At 46.6% G+C, this 27,772-nt stretch overlaps 3 protein-coding genes across 3 annotated transcripts; all 3 read left to right on the top strand.

The window, feature by feature from the left end:
• LOC115356974 (protein NLRC3-like) lies at nucleotides 1–12,141 on the top strand. The gene is made up of 9 exons (XM_030048295.1): nucleotides 1–33; nucleotides 207–272; nucleotides 539–767; nucleotides 1,163–2,963; nucleotides 3,093–3,266; nucleotides 4,840–5,013; nucleotides 8,278–8,324; nucleotides 10,492–10,979; nucleotides 12,100–12,141. The coding sequence occupies exons 1-9, from the start codon at nucleotides 1–3 to the stop codon at nucleotides 12,139–12,141; spliced, it is 3,054 nt and encodes a 1,017-aa protein (XP_029904155.1).
• pet117 (PET117 cytochrome c oxidase chaperone) lies at nucleotides 154–15,955 on the top strand. Its single transcript, XM_030052653.1, has 3 exons — nucleotides 154–169; nucleotides 14,084–14,239; nucleotides 15,779–15,955. The coding sequence occupies exons 2-3, from the start codon at nucleotides 14,144–14,146 to the stop codon at nucleotides 15,923–15,925; spliced, it is 243 nt and encodes an 80-aa protein (XP_029908513.1). The 5' UTR covers nucleotides 154–169; nucleotides 14,084–14,143; the 3' UTR covers nucleotides 15,926–15,955.
• kat14 (lysine acetyltransferase 14) lies at nucleotides 15,904–27,266 on the top strand. The gene is made up of 11 exons (XM_030046350.1): nucleotides 15,904–15,959; nucleotides 16,493–16,766; nucleotides 17,670–17,791; nucleotides 18,409–18,530; nucleotides 18,662–18,834; nucleotides 18,934–19,368; nucleotides 19,616–20,214; nucleotides 20,366–20,499; nucleotides 21,948–22,123; nucleotides 26,332–26,522; nucleotides 26,683–27,266. The coding sequence occupies exons 2-11, from the start codon at nucleotides 16,508–16,510 to the stop codon at nucleotides 26,854–26,856; spliced, it is 2,385 nt and encodes a 794-aa protein (XP_029902210.1). The 5' UTR covers nucleotides 15,904–15,959; nucleotides 16,493–16,507; the 3' UTR covers nucleotides 26,857–27,266.
• Nucleotides 27,267–27,772: the final 506 nt, after the last annotated feature.

Genomic DNA, 27,772 nt, shown 5'->3' with positions numbered 1-27,772 from the left:
ATGATCCAGAATCGGTTCGGGCCCTCAGACTCTGTTGACTGAGTTTCCTCTTTCAAAACATCACATCCAATAATCAGAGCAGCTTCTAACATGGAGTTCATTTTGTGTTTCTGCCAGGATTCATCCTGACAGAGCACAACGCCTTTAATCACGTGTGTGTGTGTGTGTGTGTGTGTGTGTGTGTCCTCCTCAGAGTCCAGCAGCAGAGCTCAGAGGTTCCCAGTGGTCAGTCTGCCCAGGAGCATCAAACACACCTGGCCTCCATATTTCTGGTGTGTAAATGCAGCGATATGACACCAGAGCGAGTGCTGTTCTACTGAACATCAGCTCTCATGGAACGCCTCTTATCCAATCAGATTGCTCCACTGGCACTAACTGTTGTATAATGAACAACAAGGTCCAAACTGAGCAGCAGCTCAGCTCATAATTGTCTCCATGCTGCACTTTGGACTTTCAGGCTCTTCAACCTGGATCTGATTTTGTGTTTTGGGTCCAAATTTGAAAATGGAACTTGAATTCTTTGATTTTTCTGTTGCAGCTGCTGGAGGAGAACATCAACACCTTTGTGAAGAAGGAGCTGAAAAACCTGCAGAGGTCTCTGAGTCCAGATTACCCAGAATGCTCAGAGAGGCAGAGGGAGGATGAGGAGGTGTTGGACGGTGAGGAGGAAGAGCAGAGGAGGAGCAGCAGGGAGGCTTTTCTGCAGATCACACTGCACCTCCTGAGGAGAATGAAGCAGGAGGAGCTGGCTGAGCGTGTGAGGAGCAGTAAGAGGCTTTTAACTCCTTTAACAGGATGGAGAGGAGGAAAGATGGGAAAACTGAATGTTTGCATTTGTAACCTCTGCTGGAAATACAGACATTTCTAAAACAAGAGCTCAGCAATCCCAGATTGGAAGGGAAATGAGCACAATCCTCATGGAGAACCTGGTTAAAGTGTTGATTTGTTCATATTTGTGTAAAATGCTGAACACAAAGTTGACATGTAAAATGTTGCCTTTCACATTTGGCTGCAGACAGTCAGGACTGGTTTTTCCACCAGCAGCTACGAGCTAAATCGATGCCATGCAGCCACAACTCAGATACATTTACCAGCAAATATTCACATTTCTCTCATTAATGTGACATTCACTTACTGATGTTTTTGTTGTTTGTTCATTCAGAAACTGAGGCTGCAGCGTGCCAACGTGAACTCAGATCTAAGCTGAAGAAGAAGTGTGAGTGTGTGTTTGAGGGGATTGCTAAAGCAGGAAACCCAACACTTCTGAATCAGATCTACACAGAGCTGTACATCACAGAGGGAGGGAGTGGAGAGCTCAATGAGGAACATGAGGTCAGACAGATTGAAACAGCATCCAGGAAACCAGACACACCAGAAACACCAATCACATGTGAGGACATCTTTAAACCTTTACCTGGAAGAGATGGACCAATCAGAACAGTGATGACAAAGGGAGTGGCTGGCATTGGGAAAACAGTCTTAACACAGAAGTTCACTCTGGACTGGGCTGAGCACAAAGCCAACCAGCATGTCCACTTCACATTTCCATTCACTTTCAGAGAGCTGAATCTGCTGAGAGGGAAAAAGTTCAGCTTGGTGGAACTTGTTCATCACTTCTTCACTGAGACCAAAGAAGCAGGAATCAGCAGGTTTGAGCAGTTCCAGGTTGTGTTGATCTTTGACGGTCTGGATGAGTGTCGACTTCCTCTGGACTTCAACAACAACCAGATCCTGACTGATGTTACAGAGTCCACCTCAGTGGACGTTCTGCTGACAAACCTCATCAAGGGGAACCTGCTTCCCTCTGCTCGCCTCTGGATAACCACACGACCCGCAGCAGCCAATCAGATCCCTCCTGAGTGTGTTGGCATGGTGACGGAGGTGAGAGGCTTCACTGGCCCACAGAAGGAGGAATACTTCAGGAAGAGATTCAGAGACGAGCAGCAGGCCAGCAGAATCATCTCCCACATCAAGACGTCACGAAGCCTCCACATCATGTGCCACATCCCGGTCTTCTGCTGGATCACTGCTACAGTTCTGGAGGACGTGTGGAAAACCAGTGAGGGAGGAGACCTGCCCAAGACCCTGACTGAGATGTACATCCACTTCCTGCTGGTTCAGTCCAAAGTGCAGAACCTCAAGTATCATGGGAGAGCTGAGGCAGATCCAGTCTGGACGAGAAAGACCAGGAAGATGATCCTGTCTCTGGGAAAACTGGCTTTTGAGCAGCTGGAGAAAGGCAACCTGATCTTCTATGAAGCAGACCTGGCAGAGTGTGGCATTGATATCAGAGCAGCCTCAGTGTACTCAGGAGTGTTCACACAGATCTTTAAAGAGGAGCGTGGGCTGCACCAGGACAAGGTTTTCTGCTTCGTCCATCTGAGCGTTCAGGAGTTTCTGGCTGCTCTTTATGTCTTTCTGACATTCATCAACTCTGGAGTCAATCTGCTGTTCCAACAATCAGCCTCCTGCTGGTCTGTACTGTTCAACAAGAAATCTGAACTAAAACTCCTCCTCCATTGTGCTGTGGACAAGGCCTTACAGAGTCCAAATGGACACCTGGACTTGTTCCTGCGCTTCCTCCTGGGTCTTTCACTGCCGACCAATCAGACTCTCCTACGAGGCCTGATGACACAGACAGGAATTGGCTCACAGACCAATCAGAAAACAGTTGAGTTCATCAAGGAGAAGATCAGGGAGAATCCCTCTCCAGAGAGAAGCATTAACCTGTTCCACTGTCTGAATGAGCTCAATGACCGTTCTCTAGTGGAGGAGATCCAACAGTACCTGAGATCAGGACGTCTCTCCACAGAGGAACTGTCCCCTACTCAGTGGTCAGCTCTGGTCTTCATCTTACTGTCATCTCAAGAAGATCTGGAGGTGTTTGACCTGAAGAAATACTCTGCTTCAGAGGAGGCTCTTCTGAGGCTGCTGCCAGTGGTCAAAGCCTCCAGGAAATCTGTGTAGGTTCATAGAAAACTGGACAATTTTTCTCTCTCTTGAGTAGAAAGCATCATGTGTTTAACATGATGCTTTCTACTCAAGAGAGAGAAAAATTACAGCTGTTTTCTTCATCTTTGATTCCTCCTCAGGCTGAGTGGCTGTAATCTGTCAGAGAGAAGCTGTGCAGCTCTGGCCTCAGTTCTCAGCTCCCAGTCCTCTAGTCTGAGAGAGCTGGACCTGAGTAACAACGATCTGCAGGATTCAGGAGTGAAGCGTCTCTCTGCTGGACTGGAGAGTCCACACTGCAGACTGGAGGCTCTCAGGTCAGTGTTGTTGAATATTTAAAGGTTGATCTTGTGAGTTAAACATCAGGATTTATAAGCCAATTTTCTTTTCATTCCCACTGGAATGGAATTCCTTGAACGTGTAGCAACAGTAGAAACGTATGTTTCTACTGTTGCTGCTGGATCACCAGAATTTCCCTGGTTGGGATCAATAAAGTATATCTATCTATCTTTCTATCTATCCATCTAGAATATTTAAACACTGAGGGCTCTAGTTTTGCAGACCGTCACCGGGCACCGGGCGAGACCTGTGCTTCGCCAACTGGGTGTGGCCAGGTGGATTTTGCAAGTTTGGCACACTGTGCGTGCTGGCGCAAGTACTCCACCATTCCTCCTACCGGCGTAAGGGAGGAGAGATGGCGTGGAGTGGGTTTGACAGAGATGATTCACTTTAAACCAATCAAATGAGCCCCTGTCCTCACCTTTAAAATGCGCTGCGCGAAGGTGTAATGAATGTTTACACAATTGACATGGAGGAAGAGAGCAGCAGCAGCACACACTCAGGACAATGAGGCCAGTTTTGGCTGCTGGAATGTTGCTGGAGCTACAGTACCTGCCATCCATCTAACCACCCATCCATCCATCCATCCATCTATCCTTACATTCGTCTTCCTCATTCCCCTGTCTCTCCATTACCTACCTGCCTCGCATCTCTCTTTTTCCAGCTCTGTCACCGTCTGTTAAAGTTATTGATTTTTACAAGCAAATATAAATTTAACTCTGAAGCCCCCATTTTTAATGAATGTTTTTACCTCAAAGGACAATCCTCGCCATATTCATATAAAAACATGTTTGTTTTGCAACTTTCGACTCCATCACTTCCTGATGCAACAACACACTAGAGATTAAAACAAAATCCAGTTCATGAAAGCTTTTACATTCGCTGTTCTAAACGCCCAGTGTCTGGAAAGGAGCTGATGCATTTTACATTTTCGATATGTGTGTAATATTCATATATATGGAAGAAGAACTGTGTAGTTAACACGAGCAGTGCCAGACACCATGACTGGAAAACAGACATCACCATACTGGACACAATGTTTGACTGACAGGTGATCAGGTTGGGTTTCCATTACGCTGCCAAACGGTGCCAATCTCCTTTGATTTGATATCAGATGTGACGGGACAGTCGATATGGAGATAAATGTATGTGCTGATTGAGATAGTAGCATTGAATAGTGGTTTTTGTGGATATTTATTGCATTGTTAATGTGCCTGACATTCCGGAAACCTGCCTGTGAGGTTTTGATGACGTGTGTGCACTGTGTGCCGGTCAGCCAAACTTCTACTACACCGGCTACACACAGCTGAATCTGTCGACACCTCCCGCTGCTGCAATGCCACTCCCATCCCAGCGCACCTCGGTCTGCCAAACTACCAAACTGAGCACGCCTCGAGTTGCACTGCTCAAAACTAGCTCTGTGGGGGGGTTCGCCTCTCTGCGCCACCCTGCACTGCACTGGGAAACTAGAGCCCTGACTGTCAGAGCTCATAAATGAACCACATTAGATACTAGAGAGTAATATTTCTATGTCCATATATCTTTCCTCAGGCTGCGTGGCTGTGATCTGTCAGAGAGAAGCTGTGCAGCTCTGGCCTCAGTTCTCAGCTCCCAGTCCTCTAGTCTGAGAGAGCTGGACCTGAGTCACAACGATCTGCAGGATTCAGGAGTGAAGCGTCTCTCTGCTGGACTGGAGAGTCCACACTGCAGACTGGAGGCTCTCAGGTCAGGATTCCTCAACCTGCTCAACACATGACCAGTTCAGTCCTGATTCCCATGCAGCTTCATGTCACTGAACACATTCCTAAGCTGTGTAGGTTTTTGTGAAAACACAAAGCAGATGATGTGGTGGACTGATTGTGTTTGTGATGGTGTGCAGGCTGTCAGACTGTCTGCTCACACAGGAAGGCTGTGCTTCTCTGGCCTCAGCTCTGAGCTCCAACCCCTCCCATCTGAGAGAGCTGGACCTGAGCTACAATCATCCAGGAGACTCAGGAGTGAAGCTGCTCTCTGCTGGACTGGAGGATCCAACCTGGAGACTGGAGGCTCTCAGGTATGGAGAGACACACACAATGTCTTATAGAGGCCTGAGCAGTGGCGTTGCCTGGCCTGGGCATGCAGGGCTCTAGCCCCGTATGTTTTTTCTTTAGCCCTGGATAATTTTTCCTCCTGTCTGCAGTTCACTGTGGAGTAAGAATATTATATCACGTCAAACCAGACTTTACAGACAAGCCCCCAAGGTGTGTTCAACTTCGTGCCTGAAAGTGCTTCATCTTCTGGCAGTCTGCCTCTGTTATGGCTTGGTGGTGGGAAGATTTGTCACGTCCTTCTCGGTGGAGTTTCTTTACCACACCGGCGAAAACATTGTTGCTGGTGGTGAATTCAGCGTCTTTTAACAGACACCAAGCAGCTCCTCCAACCACTCATCCAGGCTCAGGCCACCCAGCAAATCAAAATTCACCACAAAGTCTGACAGTTTGTTTACAAAAGTCTTGAAACAAATGTGACCTAACGAGGAAGTGGAGTGCAGAGTAGTTGGTTGCTAGGCAACGCTATGTCCGTTTACACTGGCGCAGGGATATTCTGTGCTGTGGTCTGCCAGTGGGTTACACCAGAGAATGTCTAATATAGGGTATGTATATATATATATATACATATCGTAGACGGGCTTTTACAACGTCATGGAACGCGGCTCAGCCAATCACATTTAAGGATGGGAAGCACCCGTTTTATAAAAATGGACATACGATGATTCTTCCAGAAAAGAAAGAAAAAGAAAGAAGACCTGGCTCAAACATCAAGCGCTGAGGCGTCACATGAAACAGGTAAATAAGTAATGCCAATGTCTGTATGACCTACAAGTTGTATTATTACAGTTAAAAAACGCTGCGCGTCGTGCTTTAGAATGCCCTTCAGCCATTGTAAAATCACTGTACCCCACGGCTTCTCGGGGCTTATTGCTTAATTATTACTTTTAAGCAGATTATTACAGCTAGCGCATAATGTTAGCCTAACCAGCTGGCATTCAACCGATGTTCAACATTGAAATATAATTGAAAACATGTCAGTTGTTGTTTCAACATTGAAACAATGTTGAAATAATATGTAAAGCTAAATAATTGCGGAAACGTTGACAACCTATCAATAAATCAACATTGAAATTTTAACAAGATCTGTATGTTGACTCAACCTATTGTCCTCTTCCATGTTCTATTTTGAAATTATCATTATGATGGTTCTTCTTATTTTACTAGCATTTTTTGTATTTGTTCATAATGTTCTTCAATTAAAAAATTCAAAAATATACATTTTATATATTAAAAATAGACACAGATGAGTTTGTGTCCTGCATGTGGTGTATTCGAATACAAAGAGGTAATCTCGAGATCACATGAGACTTCATAAGCAGGAAGTATAGAAAATGATAGAGACAATAGACTTAAGGCAGAAGTCGTAAATCTTATAAAGGATCAAATACACAAAATTTGGCAAAAATATTGGAATATTACTGATACAGTGCAGGGGCCCAAGGGACGAGATCCACTTAAAAATAGGCCACACAGGACTTGACCAGACTCTGCATATTATAGGAAAACACCCCACTGGACCTGACTGCATTACACCAGAAACTGTCAAACATTTACTAACAGGCTGCAATGAATATAAAGAAGAAAGAAAGAGGAAAGTAGTCGGAAAGTAGTAGGAAAAATAGTTCTGCTTTGAAAAATGTAACTAGAAAAGCAAAGCAACGTATACTTTTTAGACAGTGACACTTAACGAGGCAGGAGTGCCAGCTCCCCTATAGACTCCCATTATACCTGGAACCCACAAGCTGGGGAGAGAGGGAGAAACACACACTTTTTTTAACTCGCCGAATCTCGGGCATTTTGGGGAGTTGGAAAATAAATAATTAAAATAAATAAATAATAAATAAATAAATTTTGCCACAGTTTAATAGCCCAAAGCCTTACCTTTCTCATGGTACATTTTATTTTCTGCTCGGACTTACTGTCATTGAGAAAAAAAACATTTGTTTGACCACTACTTTTAGACGTTTTTCTGCCAAGCAGCACTGTCACTCATGCTGAGTGCTCACACACTTGAGCCTCATTTCTGGCTCTGCCCACACAAGCACCAGTGGCACAGTGGATAGTGTCTCTGCCTGCCATGCAGGAGACCAGGGTTCAACTCCCCACCTGGACAAGAGCGACAACACTACACAACCTTCAAACAGCATAGGGCTGCTGGGTTACCACAGGGTCGCAAGGGTGGCAAGCACATTCAGAGTTTCTTCTTCTTACTTTTTAGTGATTCAGACAGAGGTCAGACACGCACCCCCCGGCAATGGCTCCCGAGGAACTCTCAAAATTTCCACGGGGAATTTTCTATATTAACTCACTTTTGGGCCTTCAACATAAGTTCACTCATGTTGAAACAACATCACAATATCAACGTTGATTCGCTTCGCAAAATCAAAACCAAATTCAACATTGATTCACCCATGAGTTATGATGTTGATTCAGTGTTGAATAAATGTTAAAATGCCAGCTGGGTAATTAAGTTAGCTCAGACATTAGCTTTGTGGATTATCACTACAACAGTGATCTATAAGGTTTCCAGTGTATTTTCATACATTCCTTTTTGATGACTTAGTGTAATATTTCTGGATTTAATCAATTTTGAGACTACTAGGCCTAATACAAATACAAGAGTGAAAGAGGGAAAGCAGCAAGTGAAAGAGGGAAAGTGACAAGTGAAAGAAAGAAGGAAAGTGGCAAGATGGTGAGTGACCAGAAGATGAAGAGCAAGAGATTGAGAGAGAGGTTCTGAGGTCCAAGAAACGCCCATGGGGCTGAGGAGTACTGTTTCAAGTTAAATGGTGGATATGAGTGACGTGGTCTGCTAAATCCTTCATAGGGAAGGTTATTTACTGCCCATGTTTCCATCCTCAAAGAGAATCTGCTGCTCTGACTCTGTTTCTTCCTCCAGGGTGGACCATGGTGGAGAGCAGTGGTTGAAACCAGGTGTGAGGAAGTGTAAGTGTGGATTTAGTTTGATTCATCAACACAAAACCTTCAGCTGTTTAGATGGTGCAGCTGCAGTTTCTGCTGTTTGTTCTCAGCTGCTTTTACCTGCTGAACCAAACACAAACAGATCTGATGCTCCACTGCAAACATCATCACAGTTTCTCCATTAGATTTTTACAAATTTCTCTCAAAACAGTTCAATGTGCTAGAAATGAGACAAACTTCATGTAATTACACAATAAAAAACTGATGCACTGCAATAGGTTTTTTCTTTTTTATAATGAAGATTATGCATGAAGCATTTTGTGTATGTAGTTTACACCAAGTGAATATAACTTGAAAATAATTCTAATAGAGAAATCTCCACATCTCTTCAACGCCATAAAGTGTAAATGTAGTTTAGTTTGTGTATAAATGGCTCTTCCAGATGTGAAGTGAATTTCCACAGCAGTTTGTGACGTCCATTCATTCAGATCCTGCTGTGAATGAAGAGGACAGCTGACACCATGTGTCTTCATCAATGAGTTAACAAATCAATAATCAAACTGTTAATAAATCAGCAGATAATTTTTCATTCATTCATTCATTCAACCTTTATTTGGATTCGGAGAATCATTGAGGGCAAGCCCTCATTTGCAATGATGCCGAATGTACAACAACCATAAAAACAATACAGAATTACAATAAAAATAGCAAAAAATAGAATAAAACAGGGATTAAAACAGAATAAAACAGGGAATAAAACAGAATAAAACAGGGATTAAAACAGAATAAAACAGGGATTAAAACAGAATAAAACAGGGAAATAAAACAGAATAAAACAGGGACAAAATTAAAAGCAGTTACAACTATGAGTAAAATAATCATCAATCAAGGATTTGAACTGGTCGAGGTGTACAAATGTTTTAAGTTGCAGGTCATGTTGCAAAATGTACCAGCTGTGAGCTGCACAGAAGCTAAAGGCAGTTTTTCCAAGTTCAGTACGTGGACGCGGTACTTGGAGCAACAAAAAATTGGAAGAGCGTGTGGAGTAATTCCTATTGGACCATCTCAATAGAGAGCTCAGATAATGAGGAAGCCTTCCAATGAGGGCTTTATAAATGAAAACAAGACAATGCCTGTTCCGTCTGACAGACAAGGAAGTCCAGCCAAGTTTATCATACAAAACACAATGATGGACAAAATAACTGTCACCAGTAATAAATCTTAAGGCCGAGTGATAAACAGCATCTAATGATTTTAGGGTGGAAGCAGATGCATGGCGATAAATAACATCACCGTAATCCAGGACTGACAGGAAGACTGCCTCAATTACCCGCTTCCTGCAGGACATAGGAAAGCTGTCTCTATTTCTATAAAAATACCCTATTTTCTGACGCAGCTTGGTAACAAGCATGGCAATATGAAACTTAAAATTAAGTTTTTGGTCCAGCCAAATACCAAGATATTTATACTCTGAGACCCTCTCAATGTTATGACCATCCAGGGTCGTAATACACAGTGGTATGTTGATATCAACATCACTACGAGAGAAAAGCATAAATTTAGTCTTGTTTGGATTCAGTAGTAATTTCAAGCTGAAGAGAGCATCTTGAAGTGCATTAAAAGCCATTTGAAGGGTTTCAACAGCAGACTGAGCAGTATCGGCAGAACAGTATAGTACTGTATCATCTGCATAGAGATGAGCATTACAGCCTGTTATAGAGGTTGTAACATTATTAATAAAAATTGAAAACAAAATTGGACCCAGAATGGAACCTTGAGGAACCCCTTTTGCCAGTGGCAGGAATTTAGAGCGATTTTTACCCAGGATTACAGATTGTTGTCTATGAGACAAATAATCACAAAACCAATTACAGGCATTCAAATCAAAACCAATATCATATAATTTCTGAAGCAGCAGAGCATGATCAACAGTGTCAAACGCTTTTGTAAGATCAACAAAAAGTGCCGCACAGTATTTCTTGTTATCAACATCAGAAATAATATCATTTAAAACCATGGTAGTAGCAGTGATGGTACTATGTTGGGCTCTAAAGCCAGATTGATTTGGGCTCAACACAGAATTTTCAGAGAGGAATGATTTGAGCTGCTCATTTACAAAAGATTCCAGTATTTTAGCAAGGCAGGGCAGTTTAACCACAGCAGGTCTGTTGTGTCTTGTTCTCTCCATCAGATTCCTGTGAACTCAAACTGGACACAAACACAGCAAACAGACACCTCGTCCTGTCTGAGGACAACAGGAAGGTGACAGAGGGGAGAGAGGAGCAGCCATATCCTGATCACCCAGAGAGATTTGACTACTGGGAACAGATCCTGTGTAGAGATGGTCTGACTGGTCGCTGCTACTGGGAGGTCGAGTGGATAGGAAGGGTTTATATAGCAGTGACTTACAGAGGAATCAGCAGGAGAGGAGACAGTTATGACTGTGTTTTTGGATGTAATAAAAACTCCTGGACTCTGATCTGCTCTGATAGTGGTTTCACTGCCAGACACAATAACAGAGACACAGTCATCCCTGTCTCCCCCTCCTCTCACAGAGTGGCAGTGTATCTGGACTGGCCTGCTGGCTCTCTGTCCTTCTACAGCGTCTCCTCTGACACACTGATCCACCTCCACACCTTCAGCAGCACCTTCACTGAGCCTCTGTACCCGGGCTTTAGGGTTTGGCCTGCTTCCTCAGTGTCTCTGTGTCAGATCTGAGGAGTGAGAGTCACGTCTTCACACTGCTGATCAGAGACAGCTGCTGACATGACAGTTCACTGCAAAGACATTTTTATAAACTTATTGAACTATTTATGAGCAGAAAAAATCATCAGGTACAATCAGAATCAGAAATACTTTATTGATCACTGAGGGGAAACTGGGTCAGATGCTGTTGCTCAACTTCTCAAGAGAAGAATTCAATTATAAGAAATATAAAAACATGTGCTTTAGCATTTGTTAAAAAAAACAAAACAAAACAAAAAAAAAACAATTGTGCATCATGTGTAAATATGTGCATAAATCCTACAAAGATATTGCATCATGTGGTTGACATCAGCTGTGGTAACAGACTAAAACTGACTGGGAAAGACTTTTTCCACAGGGGAGCGATGTGACGTGGCTGCCAGTTTCTCCTGCTGACAGTTACCTCTGAAACTGTCAAGGTAAATGACATCCCTTAACTTATGTCTGACCAAAAGAAATGAAAAATGTCTTTTTAGAAGCACAGGCACAACAAAAGCACAGAACATCACAACAAAAGCCTCCCTGACGTCAGCCACAGCCTCCAGGCCTCTTATGCGGCGTCTTTGCTCGTAGCTGAAACCAAAAAACCATCAACCATCACTGAAGAGCTGCTCCTTCCAGCTGCTGCTGGACTGGCCCAGACCAAGCTGGACAAAAACACAGCAGAGAAATTAAAAAGTGCACCTTTGTCAAATGACTGTTTGCAGCAGAACAGATGAAATGGGAACAGACATTGTCGAGCAAGTTGTGGGGAACCTTGGCGACTCTTTTTCACTCCAGCTGGATGAATCCACAGATGGCAGTGGAAACGCACAACTTGTTGCTTTTGTGAATATTGTTGAAGTTTGAAATGTTTTTGCGCCTGTCTGGTCACCATTTTAAAACATTAGTTTGAATCTCTATCTCAATCTCTAGCCCTAAAAGGAAACAAAGATCAGCAGGGTGATGTACAACTGTCTGTTTAATTTATACATTAATGAATTATATGTATCACCGTGGATTTCCTTTGTTAAGCAAATATTAGATGAATGCGGTTTTTCTTATGTTTGGTCAGACCAGAGATGTGATAACATTAAATGCTGAAGATGGCAGTTGAGCAGAGGTTAAAGGATCAGTTTGTGCAGAAATGAGCAACAGAATATGTCCTCATGTGTTTTATATTGTGAATTTAAAGAGGTTTCTAAGTTTGAAAAATATTTACTCTGTGAAAATAAGAAGTAATTTTCGAACTTCTAATAATAGACTTCCTAAAATAACAGGTAGATACAAGGGTCTGGAAAGGAATGAAAGGTTTTGTAATCTGTGTAATGACGGCCACCTGGGAGATGAATATCATGTTTTGTTTGAATGTAAAAATTTAACCATGTCTGAGAACAGAAATAAGTACTTGCCTAAATATCTTTTAAACCGCACATCTATGTTCAAATGTATAGCTTTACTGAAGACTGATATTTTAAGAACAATATGTAAATTGGGTGCTTTCTTGAATAATGTTTTGCTACTCTTTAAAAGATTGAGTGCAGGCTTGTTTTTTTCTGTTTTATCTGTTTATTTCCACCTGTGATGACTCATTCTGACTGTTCATCATTCATTTTGTAGGCTATTTTGTCTTGTTTGTACTCCATACCACAATTGTGGCGAAGAGTTAATAAATATGACTATGACTATGACTAAGATTTGCCATGAATTTAGAGATGAATTATTAAGATTTTAAATGTTTAAAATCATTTTCTTTTCAAATGAGGGAGAAATAGTAGTCGTGTTTTTAGCCTCTGACAGTTTTTTAAAACAACTTTTTCATGGGTAAGCAGTTTTAATCAAAATATAGTCATAGCAGAGCATTTTTACAATTTTTAAAATGCCTCTTTAGGGGGTCTTTAAGATTTTAAATGTTTAAAATCATTTTCTTTTCAAATGTTTAAAAATGGAAGATGTTTTTCAGTTACAAAGTTTAATAAACCAGACACTGATGGCACAGTGCTGTTTTACCACTTTTTCCAACCAAAAACGCTCTGCTCTGGTTAGAGGGAACTGAAAAAAATATTTCATAGGGGGGACATCGCTGTTCTGGAGGTATCTACAGATAGAGTTCTCAGCGGGCCTGAAAATTAAGACCCTACCCTAACCGGGCCCGACTAGGCCAGCTCGAGGCCCTAACCCTAACCCTACTAATTAGCTGAACTTTAGGCGCGACAGCCCGAAAAAAAAAAAAAAAAAAAAGGAGAGGGGAAAAAAGTTCGCCAAATTCGCCATTATTTAGCAGGACCGGTGGCTCAAATTCTAGTAGCAGAGAGAGAACGGATATAAGAGGCTAGTTGGTGTTGGTGCCAGGTTTATTATTGATAGTCACTTTATGAATGGGGAGCACAAGTCACATGGCGTGGGAGTCACGCCCTGCGTTCCAATACCCATACTACCATACTATTTAGTAGGGAAAAAAATAATTAGTATGTCCCAATACTAAACTACATACTTTGTAAGGGCAGCTGCAGTACATACTAAAAGTAAAAAGTATAAGTATGCGATTTGGAACGCAGGGACGGACTCACCTCAGTAGTGAAATCAGCTGTTTGAGAGCGGGTTTTTTTTTTTTTTTTTTTTGAATGAGCTGGAGAGAGGGGGGGAGCGGGGGAAGCTCACATTTTGCTGACCGCATTGCCAGTGATTTTAAATATTGTTTGGTTCACAGTTTTTATCAATAAAGGTTTGAGATGCAGCATCGGATCATGGCTTTATTGACAGCCAGCGAGTCAAGCAGGTCAAACTCCCTCGTCTCAGCCTCTCTGCGATATCAAAGTGTTTGTTGATCGTCGCCTGATAGTTGGCGAAAGGCAGCTTCACGTGTTCAGTTGTTCATAAAACATGCTAAGTTAGTAAAGTTACTGTAATTCTGCACAAAACGGTTTAATTTAGCACTAAACTGTTATCCCCGTTCAACACTCCGGGCTGAAGGTGGCGGTAGTGCACCGATAGACTGGATAACACCGCAGTAGAAGAAGACGAAGCAGCAGCGGCAGAAGAAGAAGAGGCCGCCTCCCTGTGTGTGTGTGTGTGTGCTAGGCTAGCTGGAGCAGCAGCTAGCGGCGTGGCTAACAGTGATGTCCACAGCCTCTAAGGTGGTTCTGGGAGTTTCTGTGGCTCTGACTCTGAGCACGGTGGCCGGTGTGCACCTCAAACAGACCTGGGACCGACAGGTACGGAGCGAGCGACCCCGTGACCCGCTGCGTGACCGCACGGCCCCGGCGTGCGGGGCGTGCGGGTGAGGCTAACGGGCTAACAGGCTAGCGGGCTAACCGGCTAACGGGCTAACAGGCTAGCGGCAGGTCAGAAAGTGAACGAAATGTGTCTTTATCAGAACAAACAGCGAATCTCTCTGGTGTCCATCTGCAGAACACACACACACTCTCTCTCACACACACACACACACACACACTCATTGGCTGTGTGCTGAAGCTAAAGGTTAAAGGCTCGGGACGCTTTTGCAACAAACAACTTCCGGCGTGTGTTTTTCCACAATAAAGGTCTTAAGCTTTGCGACGAGATGAAAGTCCTTCCCGCGCGGTTTTCCTTCTGTTTTCAGAAACATTTTTCACTAAAACACTGAAGTCCGTTTCCTGTAGGTTAGTTTTTACTGTCAGGCTGCATTTCATTGTGTCTCAGCCGTGAATATGAAACGCAGCTGTCATCGCTCCGCCGCGACAAAACGTGGAAAAATAAAAACAAGTGAAACAGTCAGAGGAGATACATGTGAGGTTTACTGGGTTTCAGTTTTTGGCGACAGTAATTTAATCCCAGAGATTAACACTGGTTTAACACTGGTAGCCCTGCGTTGGTGTCCGACTGATGGCTGACATCCCGCGGCTCCCGAACCTCCCGTCCGCCCCGCAGATTATTAACGTGTGAAAATGTGCAGATTAAAAAAAATACATCCCGTCATTCAGATTATCTGGCGTTACATTGAAGTTAACAGCAAAAATAACTGAGGTGGAAGTATTTTCATCAGGATTCACCCACAGTGGATAGGTGCGTTTGGCCCGCAGGTTATAAAGACGTTTTGAATCCAGCAGCTGGTTATTAGTGAAATGCAGCTGCTGCCACTTGGATGCTGCAGGGACCAGACGTCCATATACACTGGGGGCGTGGACAAGTCCACCCCCCCAGTGTTCAGGCACTCCAAAAATGCACATGTGAATCGGTCGGTGAATTTCACCCCCAGGCGTTTCAGTTTGTATTTATTTGGCCAACCACTCCAGTCATCTGGATGAATAAATATGTTTTATACGTAAGTAGATATAAGTTTATTTGTCGTCGGTGCTGCCGACCAGGACGGAGCCCAGCTCAGTTTGAGTTCTTCGCCCTGAAAAACGTGGAGCTGCTTGTTAAGTCAAAGTCAAAGTATTTTATTGTCATGTGCACAGAGGAAACAAGTTCCCTGCCCAGTGAAATTCTTACTTTGCTGCCCTACAATAATAATAGTAGGAAAAAAAAATACAGTATACAAGAAATATGAATTATGCAGAAGAGCATGACAGTTGTATGTACAAATGTATATACATATGTGCAACAACAGATCAGCTATGTCAGCAAAGTGCAGCCTGGAGTGACGGTGCCTTCACAGATCAAACTAATTAGCACTCCTCCTCCTCCTCCTCTTGTTGTTGTTGTTGTCCCGTCTGAGGAGTCACGTGTGCCGTGTAAGGAGTGACGCCCCCTGTGTTGTTTTGCTGTTCCAGCGGCTCCACGAGGGCGTGGTGCGGGACCTGGAGCGTCTGCACAGGAAGCAGGAGAACCTGAGGCTGCTGGAGGAGCAGAGGAGCCTGACCAGGCAGCTGGAGGCCCAGAGGGAGCAGGAGAGGAGGCAGGAGGAGCAGAGGAGCTGAGGGAGGAGCTGCTCATTCAGCGCCGCTGAAACAAGTAAAATACTCATTTTCCCTGAAGGTCTCCTACTGTAGAAAATATTGATAAGTTATAAAAAATATTTAAAGTGACATCCAACCTTTTTTATTTCAGTTTCTGGTCTCGTTTTCTTTTTCATGTTTTGTATTTTACTTTTTTGTGTTTCAGTTAATTTAATTGTACATAATCTTTTTTACACCCCATAAAACTTGCAGCAGGCCGGGCTGTTGTTCGTTCAGTCATCAGAAGCAGCTGGCCTGTGTTCAGGACCTGCGTCTGTTTGCTTCTGCTCTGCAAAAACTAGAAAAAAAATCATCAAATACATTATTAGAAAAATGAGGATATCAAGTATCGAGTATTTCTTTGAATGTTGGGTGTAAAGCGGTTTCTGTTTAGGGGCTGGTGTTAATTTGATAAAACGTGACGCCGCTTGTAAAGGACCAAGTATGAATATTTCTGTCGTTAATATTTTTGCTGTTATTGTTGGCGAAGTGAAGCCACACGCACATAATTTGTCACTGTGTCGTGACCCCGAGCGCTTACCTGTCCAGGTGAGCGGAGCCGCCATGGACAGCAGCGGCGAGCAGCTGTGCGCGGCGGAGGACGAGGCGGCGTGCACGTCGGCGTCGGAGGGCCTGGAGGAGGGCGAGGTGGAGGGCGAGACGCTGCTGATCGTGGAGTCGGAGGACCAGGGCTCGGTGGATCTGTCCCACGACCAGAGCGGAGACTCGCTGACCAGCGACGTGGGCGAGGAGGCGGAGGGCGGCTGGGCCTGCGACGACATGGCCTTCTACTGCGAGCGCTGCCACAAGTGGATCCCCGCCGGTGAGAGACGCAGCAGCCCTCGCTTCAGTGTGGATCCCTGCCCCCGACCGGGATCCCACACTGCTGCTCCAACCCTTCATTAAACTGTCAAATAATAAAAATATTATTATTCTATCTAATTATTGACTTTCAGTCTGTGGGCAATTCATTTCTATCTTTAACCACAAGAGGGCGATAATGCATAGGCTGTTGCACTGATGTGATGACCCTGTTTTGACCTGCTGACCAGAAGAGGGCGTGCCTCACCTTCCATAGCTGATGGACAAGCCCACACCTGTGTGTCAGGTGTCGGGGGGTGTGCAAGCCGCCTCGTCACGTTTGATAATCGGAAGCAATATTCAGTATTTTTCAATAATCTGTATGGTCATTTGATTGACATTAAACATTTTAATTCAAAGCAGAATTTGTGTTGGTGCGCTATAAAGTTTGACTCTGTAATATTCCAATTTACTACAAATGAACATGATCAGTGTTGGTCCTGAAAAATCATTCATCTGTTGAACCCAAACACCAACCACAGTCTGATGCCATCTTCAGCGAGAAGACTCTCCCATTTGTGTGTGTTTATTTTTTTTTGTTTTTGTTTGTTTGTTTTTGTCTACTGGTCAGACTGAAGGAGACATTTGAAGAATCACTTCGGGCTCAAACTTTCAAACTTATACTAATAACATAACAACAACAATAATAATAATAATAATTCATTAATGAATGGAAAATAAACATCAGTGTATGAGCTGACAGTCACAGCCCTGCAGTCAGTGGTCAGTTTACCTGTGATCCACAGAAAGTTCAGCTTCTTCCAACTTCATGACAAACTGGGTCATTTTCACACACAGGATACTTTAATGAATCTGTGTGTGTGTGTGTGTGTGTGTGTGTGTGTGTGTGTGTGTGTGTCCTCAGCTCAGCTTCACGGTGAGCAGCCCAGCTACCTGAAAGGAGACAACTTCTTCAAGTTCATCTGCTACGACTGTTCTGAGGACGGCAAGGAGAGCTTCGAGAGGATGAGGCTCACCTGGCAGCAGGTAGACAGGACCGGACTCACCTGGCAGCAGGTAGACAGGACCGGGCTCACCTGGCAGCAGGTAGACAGGACCGGGCTCACCTGGCAGCAGGTAGACAGGATCAGGCTCACCTGGCAGCAGGTAGACAGGACTGGGCTCACCTGGCAGCAGGTAGACAGGACCGGGCTCACCTGGCAGCAGGTAGACAGGACCGGGCTCACCTGGCAGCAGGTAGACAGGATCAGGCTCACCTGACAGCAGGTAGACAGGACTGGGCTCACCTGGCAGCAGGTAGACAGGATCAGGCAGCAGGTAGACAGGACCGGGCTCACCTGACAGCAGGTAGACAGGATCAGGCTCACCTGGCAGCAGGTAAACAGGATCAGGCTCACCTGGCAGCAGGTAGACAGGACCGGGCTCACCTGGCAGCAGGTAGACAGGACCGGGCTCACCTGGCAGCAGGTAGACAGGACCGGGCTCACCTGGCAGCAGATAGACAGGACTGGGCTCACCTGGCAGATGGCGTATCAGTTTGGTAGTTCCAGTATATAAGCTTTTACTCCCCAGTCTGATCTGGGGTCAGGTGGCGGTCTCTGCGTTCAGGTGTTGTTGTTTCAGACGTGGTCGTCTGTCTCCAGGTGGTGATGCTGGCCATGTACAACCTGTCTCTGGAGGGAACCGGTCGCCAGGGTTACTTCAGGTGGAAGGAAGACATCTGCGCCTTCATCGGCCGACACTGGACCTTCCTGCTGGGAACGAGGTCAGCCCCTGTTCACGCTGTGGGAGGGCCGCCGACATTTTAGGATGGCGGTGCCACAACTTTTGTTTGTACATGTTGAACATTCAGATATATTCTCTGAGTGCGTTCTGACGAGGCCCCTCCCCCTGCAGGAAGAAGACGTCCACCTGGTGGAGCACGGTGGCCGGATGCCTGTCGGTCGGCAGCCCCACCTTCTTCCGCTCGGGAGCGCAGGAGTTCGGGGAGCCCGGCTGGTGGAAGCTGGTCCAGAACCGACCGCCAACCCTGCGGCCCGAAGCCGACAAGTCCACCGCCAAGACCAAAGGTAACGAAACAGCATCTCCACCCGTAACAGCTCGCCTTGTACCGTCGCTCTGTTCCTGTGAGTGCATCAGACCGACCCCTCGTGGTTCCTCTCCTGCAGCCTTGAAGCCGTCGGTCGAGCCCATCATCACGGTGGAGGGTTTGAGGAAGCGAGGAGCGAGGAACCCCGTGGAGAACGCCATGCAGCTGAAGGAGAAGCGCTCCCGCACTCAGGAGGCCAAGGACATCCGGCGGGCTCAGAAAGAGGCGGCGGGCGGCTACACGGACCGCAGCGCCTCCTCCACGCCCGTCAAGCTGGGCGGCGGTCGCGGCGGCGGCGGCGGGCGGCGGCCCGACCTCGTCCTGGAGAAAGGAGAGGTGATCGACTTCTCCTCGCTCAGCTCCTCCGACAGAACGCCGCTGACCAGCCCGTCGCCCTCTCCCTCGCCGGACTTCTCCGCCCCCGGCACGCCGGCCTCGCACTCGGCCACGCCCAGCCTGCTGTCGGAGGCCGACCTCATCCCCGACGTCATGCCGCCACAGGCGCTGTTTCACGGTGAGCTCAGCTTCACCTCCTCCTCAGAACAACCTCTTCTCACCTGAGAGCAGATGCTGCTTCACTTGAATATTTAAGATGTTGATCTAATACGTTTTTGCGCTGCTGCCTGTTAAGAATGATAATTTTGTCGAGACATTTCACAGCGTCAAAGTGTCTCAGAAAGTGAGATCTGTAGTTCTTCTGTTTTGAGGTTTTTAGTTTCGTCCTGTCACGTTCTGACTGATCTTCCTCTGTGGCTCCACAGACGACGAGGAGCTGGAGGCGGAGGGGATGATCGACCCGGGGATGGAATACGTTCCTCCTCCCAGCGCCGCGCTCGCCCACGCTGCCCGAAAGAAGCTCCGCCCCGCTCCGCCGCACATCAAGCGTGAACTGGACAGCGAAGACGACGAGGGCCGCGAGCGCGACGACGACTTCGAGGAGCCGCTGGGACAAGAAGGTCCGTCTCTGTCCGCCGGGGGACGCGGCGGCGCCCTGGGGCCCGACCGCAGGAGGACGGCTCATCCCGAGAAGGCGGACGGAGCCGGCGGCGTCTCGCAGGCCCCCCGCTACGCCCCGCTCAGCCTGTACGAGGAGAGGATGCTGCTGCGGCGGCTGGACGCCTGCCCGCTGGCGCTGGCCATCACCCCGCAGGCCAAACGCCTCCACAGGAAGCTGCTGGTCCGCCAGGCCAAGAGGCAGAGAGGGCTCCCCCTGCTGGACATCGACCGCGCCGTCAGCGCCACGCTCAGCTTGGTGGGCGGGATCTACGGCGCCCAGGAGGTGGTGAGGCCGAGCGGAGGCGCCGTCCCGGGAAAATACTGCACCAACAGCCAGGACCTCCGCATCCTCGACCGCTTCCAGGTAACAGCAGAGGCCAGGTGGGGTCAAGCTGCTGCAGGGTCACATGACCTGAACAAAGTGAAAACATGTCTCTTCTGCTGTGTGTGTGTGTGTGTGTGTGTGTGTGTGTGTGTGTGTGTGTGTGTGTGTGTGTGTGTGTGTGTGTGTGCAGACGGGCCTGTGCAGCAGGCGGGACGTCCTGCAGTCGTCTGTGTCGTTCTGGCACCGTCTGATGGGAGCAGACGGCAGTTTGGAGCAGAGCATCAGGAGCCCGTACACTTCCCGCTGCCTCAAGCCCTACATCAGGTACTGCCGGTGCACGTCATGTGACCTGCAGCACCAACAGTACTGCAGGGGTCACACTAACCAAAATACTAACCAGTAAATAACACTAACCAAAATCAGAGGTGCGAACGCTCGGTGCTGTCTGACTTGGTTTTTACACTGAGCTGTTATCAGTGAACCATCTTCTACTTGTTCATTAACATTGTATTAAATCATTGTAACTCCATAGCTCAGAATTTCCATGGCTGCTATTTTAAATATCTGATGATATCAATAACTTTCATGACTTTAGTGTTTTGCATTGGCACTTTACATTATAACCTAATAGGTTTACAAGCACTTTACATTGGCACTTTAATACCCCCTTTTCCACCAAAGAGGTTTCAGGGCTGGTTCAGAGCCGGTGCCTGACTCAGCACCAGTTCTATGTTTTCCCACCGCCCAAGCACCGGCCAAACTGGTTCCAAACCGGCTCCAAACTGGTTCCAGGCAAGCACCAACTTCGAGCAGGGGCTAAACAGGAGCCAGAGAAAGAACCGATGACGCGACCCACCACGTCATTGGTGGGCGGGGTTACAGACCCAAACGGGAACAGTGAACGCTATAAACGTAAAGCTGAACGTAGTCGTCGTTCGTTCCGACCACGAATACGACGGGTAGCTGGCAATAACTGCGTTTTCGCCTCTAATCACTACATCAGTCTACCAGATCAATTTTTGGTTGGACAGTGTAGAGTCATGAGTAAAAAAACAAAAACAAAACAAGAAGAATTCCTTCGTCTTCTTCTCTTCAAACTTGAAAAAATGTGAGAAAAGCAAACAGAATTAAAATAAAAAGTCTAAAAAATTTATTAATTTTATAAAAGAAGAAGAAGAAAGGGGAAAAAAATCCTCGGCCTAACTTGGAAAAAAAGGAGCACAAGTTGTGAACCTTGATCCTCTGGGTTCTCAGCCAATGGGCAGGCCATTTTCCCAGAGAGCTGATTGGTCAGTAGGTGGGGCTTTTCTACCTGCTGAGCTCTTATCCTGAACTTCACCTGCTCCGGAGCAGGTGAGGTGTTCAGCGTATGTTACCATGGCAATGTAGGCTGATAAAAAGTAAAGCACCTTCATGGTACAGAAAATCCAGCAGGGTTAACCTGAAGTGACCTCACTAAGCCCAAACCAGCTGCAGGTACAGGCCTCAGGTGTGTCTGACCTCTTTGCTCCTACAGCAGCCCGACTACCCCAGCTTTGGAGATCCAGATACTTTAACCTGAGAAACAAGAACGAAAGAAGAGAAAATAATTTAAAAAATGATGATAGTCCAGGCGGTCCTCAGAGGACTCCAGTACCTGGCTGTTAGTCCAGCAGGAGTATCAGTGGTACTGCAGTACTAGAATCAGAAGTAGCAGCACTCACTGTAGTATCATTAGTCGTGTCTCTTGTAGTACTGTGAGTAGTACTCTGAGTACTGTGTTGTGTTGTCAGGCGGGACTATGAGAGCCGTCCTCTGAAGCTCCGCCTCCTGGCAGAGATTCGAGCGTATCCTCACAGGAACGAGCCCGGCTGGACGCCTGAGGCCGACGCCCCCATCGACTACTGCTACGTACGGCCCAATCACATCCCCTCTGTCAACGCCATGTGCCACGACAGCTTCTGGCCAGGTAACGCCGCCGATGCCGCCCCACACACCACCTCACACACCACCTCACACACCTCCTCACACACCTCTCCACACACACACCACCTCACACACCACCTCACACACCTCTCCATACACCACCTCACACACCGCCTCACACACCTCTCCATACACCGCCCCACACACCGCCCCATACACCGCCCCACACACCGCCCCACACACCACCTCACACACCTCTCCATACACCGCCCCACACACCGCCCCACACACCGCCTCACACACCTCTCCATACACCGCCCCACACACCGCCTCACACACCTCTCCATACACCGCCTCACACACCGCCTCACACACCACCTCACACACCTCTCCATACACCGCCTCACACACCACCTCACACACCGCCTCACACACCACCTCACACACCACCTCACACACCTCTCCATACACCGCCTCACACACCGCCTCACACACCACCTCACACACCTCTCCATACACCGCCTCACACACCACCTCACACACCGCCTCACACACCACCTCACACACCTCTCCATACACCGCCTCACACACCGCCTCACACACCGCCTCACACACCACCTCACACACCTCTCCATACACCGCCCCACACACCGCCCCACACACCGCCTCACACACTGCCTCACACACTGCCTCACACACCGCTCCATACACCATCTCACACACCGCCTCACACACCGCCTCACACACCACCTCACACACCTCTCCATACACCGCCCCACACACCGCCCCACACACCGCCTCACACACTGCCTCACACACTGCCTCACACACCGCTCCATACACCATCTCACACACCGCCTCACACACCTCTCCATACACCGCCTCACACACCGCCTCACACACCACCTCACACACCTCTCCATACACCGCCTCACACACCACCTCACACACCGCCTCACACACCACCTCACACACCACCTCACACACCTCTCCATACACCGCCTCACACACCGCCTCACACACCACCTCACACACCTCTCCATACACCGCCTCACACACCACCTCACACACCGCCTCACACACCACCTCACACACCTCTCCATACACCGCCTCACACACCGCCTCACACACCGCCTCACACACCACCTCACACACCTCTCCATACACCGCCCCACACACCGCCCCACACACCGCCTCACACACTGCCTCACACACTGCCTCACACACCGCTCCATACACCATCTCACACACCGCCTCACACACCGCCTCACACACCACCTCACACACCTCTCCATACACCGCCCCACACACCGCCTCACACACTGCCTCACACACTGCCTCACACACCGCTCCATACACCATCTCACACACCGCCTCACACACCACCTCACACACCGCCTCACACACCACCTCACACACCTCTCCATACACCGCCTCACACACCGCCTCACACACCACCTCACACACCTCTCCATACACCGCCTCACACACCGCCTCACACACCACCTCACACACCGCCTCACACACCACCTCACACACCTCTCCATACACTGCCTCACACACCGCCTCACACACCACCTCACACACCTCTCCATACACCGCCTCACACACCGCCCCAGGTGCTGCTCCAGATGGGGGATCGACCAGTCATCAGGGCCGATGATCGGATTTTTTCAGTAATCAATATGGTCATTTATATGCTTGTGAAATATGTCACTTCAATAACTCGAAATATAATTATCTTTTACGGATTTAATGGATTTATTTTTGCCAACGTTCATTTTTTTTTTTTGCCCCAGATACATTTGTTAATTCAAAGCAGGGTTTGTGTTAGTGAACTGTCAATTTTTTGAAGCTGCAGTATTGAAACCTGAAATGAACATGGGCCCCAGTTTTCATTTTAGTTTTACTGGATTTAAATGTTTGTGAAGTCACTGATCAGACTTTTAAATATATTACTTTAACCATTAGAACTGTAATTTTCTTTTTTTTTTTTTAAATTTGATTATTTTTGGATAATTTTCCATTTTTTTAAATTTTGTGGTAACTTTCTTGTAGCATAATTAGTATCTTTTAATTTTTTTGCTGTCTTTTTGGTAATGTAATGTGCTATTTAATCATCTTTTAATTCAAAACAAGGCTTGTGTTGGCATCTCTGGCAAATGAATCTCGGCCTGAAGTAGCAGTTAGCAGCGTTCTGGATCACTAATAACCAGTGTCGGCTCTGAAAAATCAAGATTGGTCGATTCCTACTCCAAACACTGAGCTGTGTGTGTGTGTGTGCGTGCGTGCGTGCGTGCGTGCGTGCGTGCGTGCGTGTTTTACTACCAACTGTAGAGAAGCCACTGTTCGTGTGGGGACATTTTGGGTGGTCCTCACAAAACAAAAAACTGATTATTGGTCAAGGTTAGGGTTAAGATTAGAATTAGGCTTAGGTTAAGGTTTGGATAAGGCTTAGGTTAAGGATAAGGTTAGGATAAGGCTTAGGTTAAGGTTAATATTAGCATAAGGCTTAGGTTAAGGTTAAGGTTAGGTTAAGGTCAGGATAAGGCTTAGGTTAAGGTTGGGATAAGGCTTAGGTTAAGGTTAGGATAAGGCTTAGGTTAAGGTTAAGGTTAGGATAAGGCTTAGGTTAAGGTTAAGCTTAGGATAAGGCTTAGGTTAAGGTTAAGGTTAGGATAAGGCTTAGGTTAAGGTTAAGGTTGGGATAAGGGTTAGGTTAAGGTTAAGCTTAGGATAAGGGTTAGGTTAAGGTTAAGCTTAGGATAAGGCTTAAGTTAAGGTTAAGGTTAGGATAAGGGTTAGGTTAAGGTTGGGATAAGGCTTACGTTAAGGTTAGGATAAGGCTTAGGTTAAGGTTAAGATTAGAATTAGGCTTAGGTTAAGGTTTGGATAAGGCTTAGGTTAAGGATAAGGTTAGGATAAGGCTTAGGTTAAGGTTAATATTAGCATAAGGCTTAGGTTAAGGTTAAGGTTAGGTTAAGGTCAGGATAAGGCTTAGGTTAAGGTTGGGATAAAGGTTAGGTTAAGGTTAGGATAAGGCTTAGGTTAAGGTTAGGATAAGGCCTAGGTTAAGGTTGGGATAAGGGTTAGGTTAAGGTAAGGGTTAGGGTTAGGATAAGGCTTAGGTTAAGGTTAGGTTAAGGTTGGGATAACGGTTAGGTTAGGGTTAAGCTTAGGATAAGGCTTAGGTTAAGGTTAAGGTTAGGATAAGGCTTAGGTTAAGGTTAAGGTTAGGTTAAGGTTGGGATAAGGGTTAGGTTAAGGTTAAGCTTAGGATAAGGGTTAGGTTAAGGTTAAGCTTAGGATAAGGCTTAAGTTAAGGTTAAGGTTAGGATAAGGGTTAGGTTAAGGTTGGGATAAGGCTTAGGTTAAGGTTAGGATAAGGCTTAGGTTAAGGTTAAGGTTAGGATAAGGCTTAGGTTAAGGTTAAGCTTAGGATAAGGCTTAGGTTAAGGTTAAGGTTAGGATAAGGCTTAGGTTAAGGTTAAGGTTAGGTTAAGGTTGGGATAAGGGTTAGGTTAAGGTTAAGCTTAGGATAAGGGTTAGGTTAAGGTTAAGCTTAGGACAAGGCTTAAGTTAAGGTTAAGGTTAGGATAAGGGTTAGGTTAAGGTTGGGATAAGGCTTACGTTAAGGTTAGGATAAGGCTTAGGTTAAGGTTAAGGTTAGGATAAGGGTTAGGTTAAGGTTGGGATAAGGCTTAGGTTAAGGTTAGGATAAGACTTAGGTTAAGGTTGGGATAAGGCTTAGGTTAAGGTTAAGGTTAGGATAAGGGTTAGGTTAAGGTTGGGATAAGGCTTAGGTTAAGGTTAGGATAAGACTTAGGTTAAGGTTGGGATAAGGCTTAGGTTAAGGTTAAGGTTAGGATAAGACTTAGGTTAAGGTTGGGATAAGGCTTAGGTTAAGGTTAGGATAAGACTTAGGTTAAGGTTGGGATAAGGCTTAGGTTAAGGTTAAGGTAAGGGTTAGGCATAATTTATTTCTGGCTCTGATCAGGAAAGGCTGCAGAGAATGAATGTAAGTCAGTACAATGTCTCCACCAGCCTCTAGCAAAACCAACATGCCTGTCTCTCTCTCTCTGTCTGCCTGCCTGTCTGCCTGTCTCTCTCTCTCTCTCTCTCTCTCTCTCTCTCTCTCTCTGTCTGTCTGTCTGCCTGTCTCTGTCTGTCTGTCTGTGTGTCTGTCTGCCTCTCTCTCTCTGTCTCTGTCTGTCTGTCTGCCTGTCTCTCTGTCTGCCTGTCTGTCTGCAGGCGTGGACCTGTCTGAGTGCCTGCAGTACCCGGACTTCAGCGTGGTGGTTCTCTATAAGAAAGTGGTGGTGGGCTTCGGCTTCATGGTTCCTGATGTGAAGTACAACGAGGCGTACATCTCCTTCCTGCTGGTGCACCCAGACTGGAGGAGGGCCGGCATCGCCACCTTCATGATCTACCACCTGATCCAGGTGAGTCCCACCGCCCGCCCGGCCTGAGATAACAAATTCACTCATTCATGTGTTTTATCCCACTGAAATCAAAATAAAATCCCATTTATTTATTTTATTTGAACCCATTTCATTAAGTTTTCCTGAGTGCTGAGTCTGAGCTGAGGTTTGTTTGTCCCAGACGTGCATGGGGAAGGACGTGACGCTGCACGTGTCGGCCAGCAACCCGGCCATGCTGCTCTACCAGAAGTTTGGCTTCAAGACGGAGGAGTACATCCTGGACTTCTACGATAAGTACTACCCCGTGGACAGCAGCGAGTGCCGCCACGCCTTCTTCCTGCGCCTGCGCCGCTGAGCCGCCCGCAGGAAGTCACCGAGCGGCGACCCCAACCGCTCCCTGCTGCCTTGCTCGAGGGCAGACTGCCCTGCCGGGACACACGTCACGCCAGGGATTCAAACCAGCAACCAGTTTAACATTGCAGAAACCCACGCGTGTTGTCTGTTTCTCTCTGTGAGTCTGTTTGATTTGTCTTCAGCTCGTCAGTCTGATGCACAGAAATGGAACCGGGTGGAACCGGCGTGGGGCTTTTGTCCGGTCAGAGAAGGGTTCTGGGTGGTTCCTGTTGCCACGGCAACAGCCGTTCAGCGTTCAGTGACGAACTGTGACAGTTGGCCCGTGGCTCCTGATCTGGATCCAGATAGAAGTCGCTGCTGCTGGGAGGAGCCGGGTCTCACACATTATTCAATAACTTTATTAACAACAACATGAGGGCTGGGCGGGGTGGGGGTGGGGGTGGGGGTGGGGGGATTCAGTGGGATTTCAGGTTTTATTATAATAATTTCCTGGAGGTTCACAAGCTGATGCCAGCAGGTCAGCAGGTCACCGTCTTTATGTCTGTCAGCAACACATTCTGTTTCCTGGCATTATTTATTCAAATCAAAACGCAGAGTCAGATCATTGGTTCATTTTTGTAATTTCAGTGAAGCTTTTTGGATTATGGCTCAGTATTTCTTTTGAAACCAGCAGCGCACGGGAAGCTCTTGCAGTTTGGTTGTTTTGGAGTTCAGTCCAATAAAAAATTCTGAAGTGGGTTTGCAAAGTTCCCTGTGGGCTCGGTGACACAGTGGCAGTAAACACAAACAAACAAACAAACAAACAAACAAACAAACAAACATGTCTGTTCCGACTGGAGCAGCAGCTTCAACACAGTCACTTTCCTGTTTGTCGTTGTTTTAGCCTCTGATCAGTTTCATTGATCCGCGGCGGAGCG

The sequence above is a fragment of the Myripristis murdjan genome, chromosome 1 (assembly GCF_902150065.1).
Source record: "Myripristis murdjan chromosome 1, fMyrMur1.1, whole genome shotgun sequence".
Lineage (NCBI taxonomy): Eukaryota > Metazoa > Chordata > Actinopteri > Holocentriformes > Holocentridae > Myripristis > Myripristis murdjan.
Note: the sequence above shows the minus strand (reverse complement) of the source record. Positions and strands in the feature narration are given on the sequence as shown.

Excerpts from the sequence above, each read along its gene's own strand:
- LOC115356974 (XM_030048295.1), top strand. The coding sequence starts at position 1 with ATGATCCAGAATCGGTTCGGGCCCTCAGACTCT. Across the intron at positions 2,964-3,092 it reads AAAGCCTCCAGGAAATCTGT|GCTGAGTGGCTGTAATCTGT; the intron begins GTAGGTTCATAG and ends ATTCCTCCTCAG. Across the intron at positions 8,325-10,491 it reads GAAACCAGGTGTGAGGAAGT|ATTCCTGTGAACTCAAACTG; the intron begins GTAAGTGTGGAT and ends TCTCTCCATCAG.
- pet117 (XM_030052653.1), top strand. The coding sequence starts at position 14,144 with ATGTCCACAGCCTCTAAGGTGGTTCTGGGAGTTTCTGTGGCTCTGACT. Across the intron at positions 14,240-15,778 it reads AACAGACCTGGGACCGACAG|CGGCTCCACGAGGGCGTGGT; the intron begins GTACGGAGCGAG and ends TTGCTGTTCCAG.
- kat14 (XM_030046350.1), top strand. The coding sequence starts at position 16,508 with ATGGACAGCAGCGGCGAGCAGCTGTGCGCGGCGGAGGACGAGGCGGCG. Across the intron at positions 20,215-20,365 it reads GCATCCTCGACCGCTTCCAG|ACGGGCCTGTGCAGCAGGCG; the intron begins GTAACAGCAGAG and ends GTGTGTGTGCAG. Across the intron at positions 20,500-21,947 it reads TGCCTCAAGCCCTACATCAG|GCGGGACTATGAGAGCCGTC; the intron begins GTACTGCCGGTG and ends TTGTGTTGTCAG.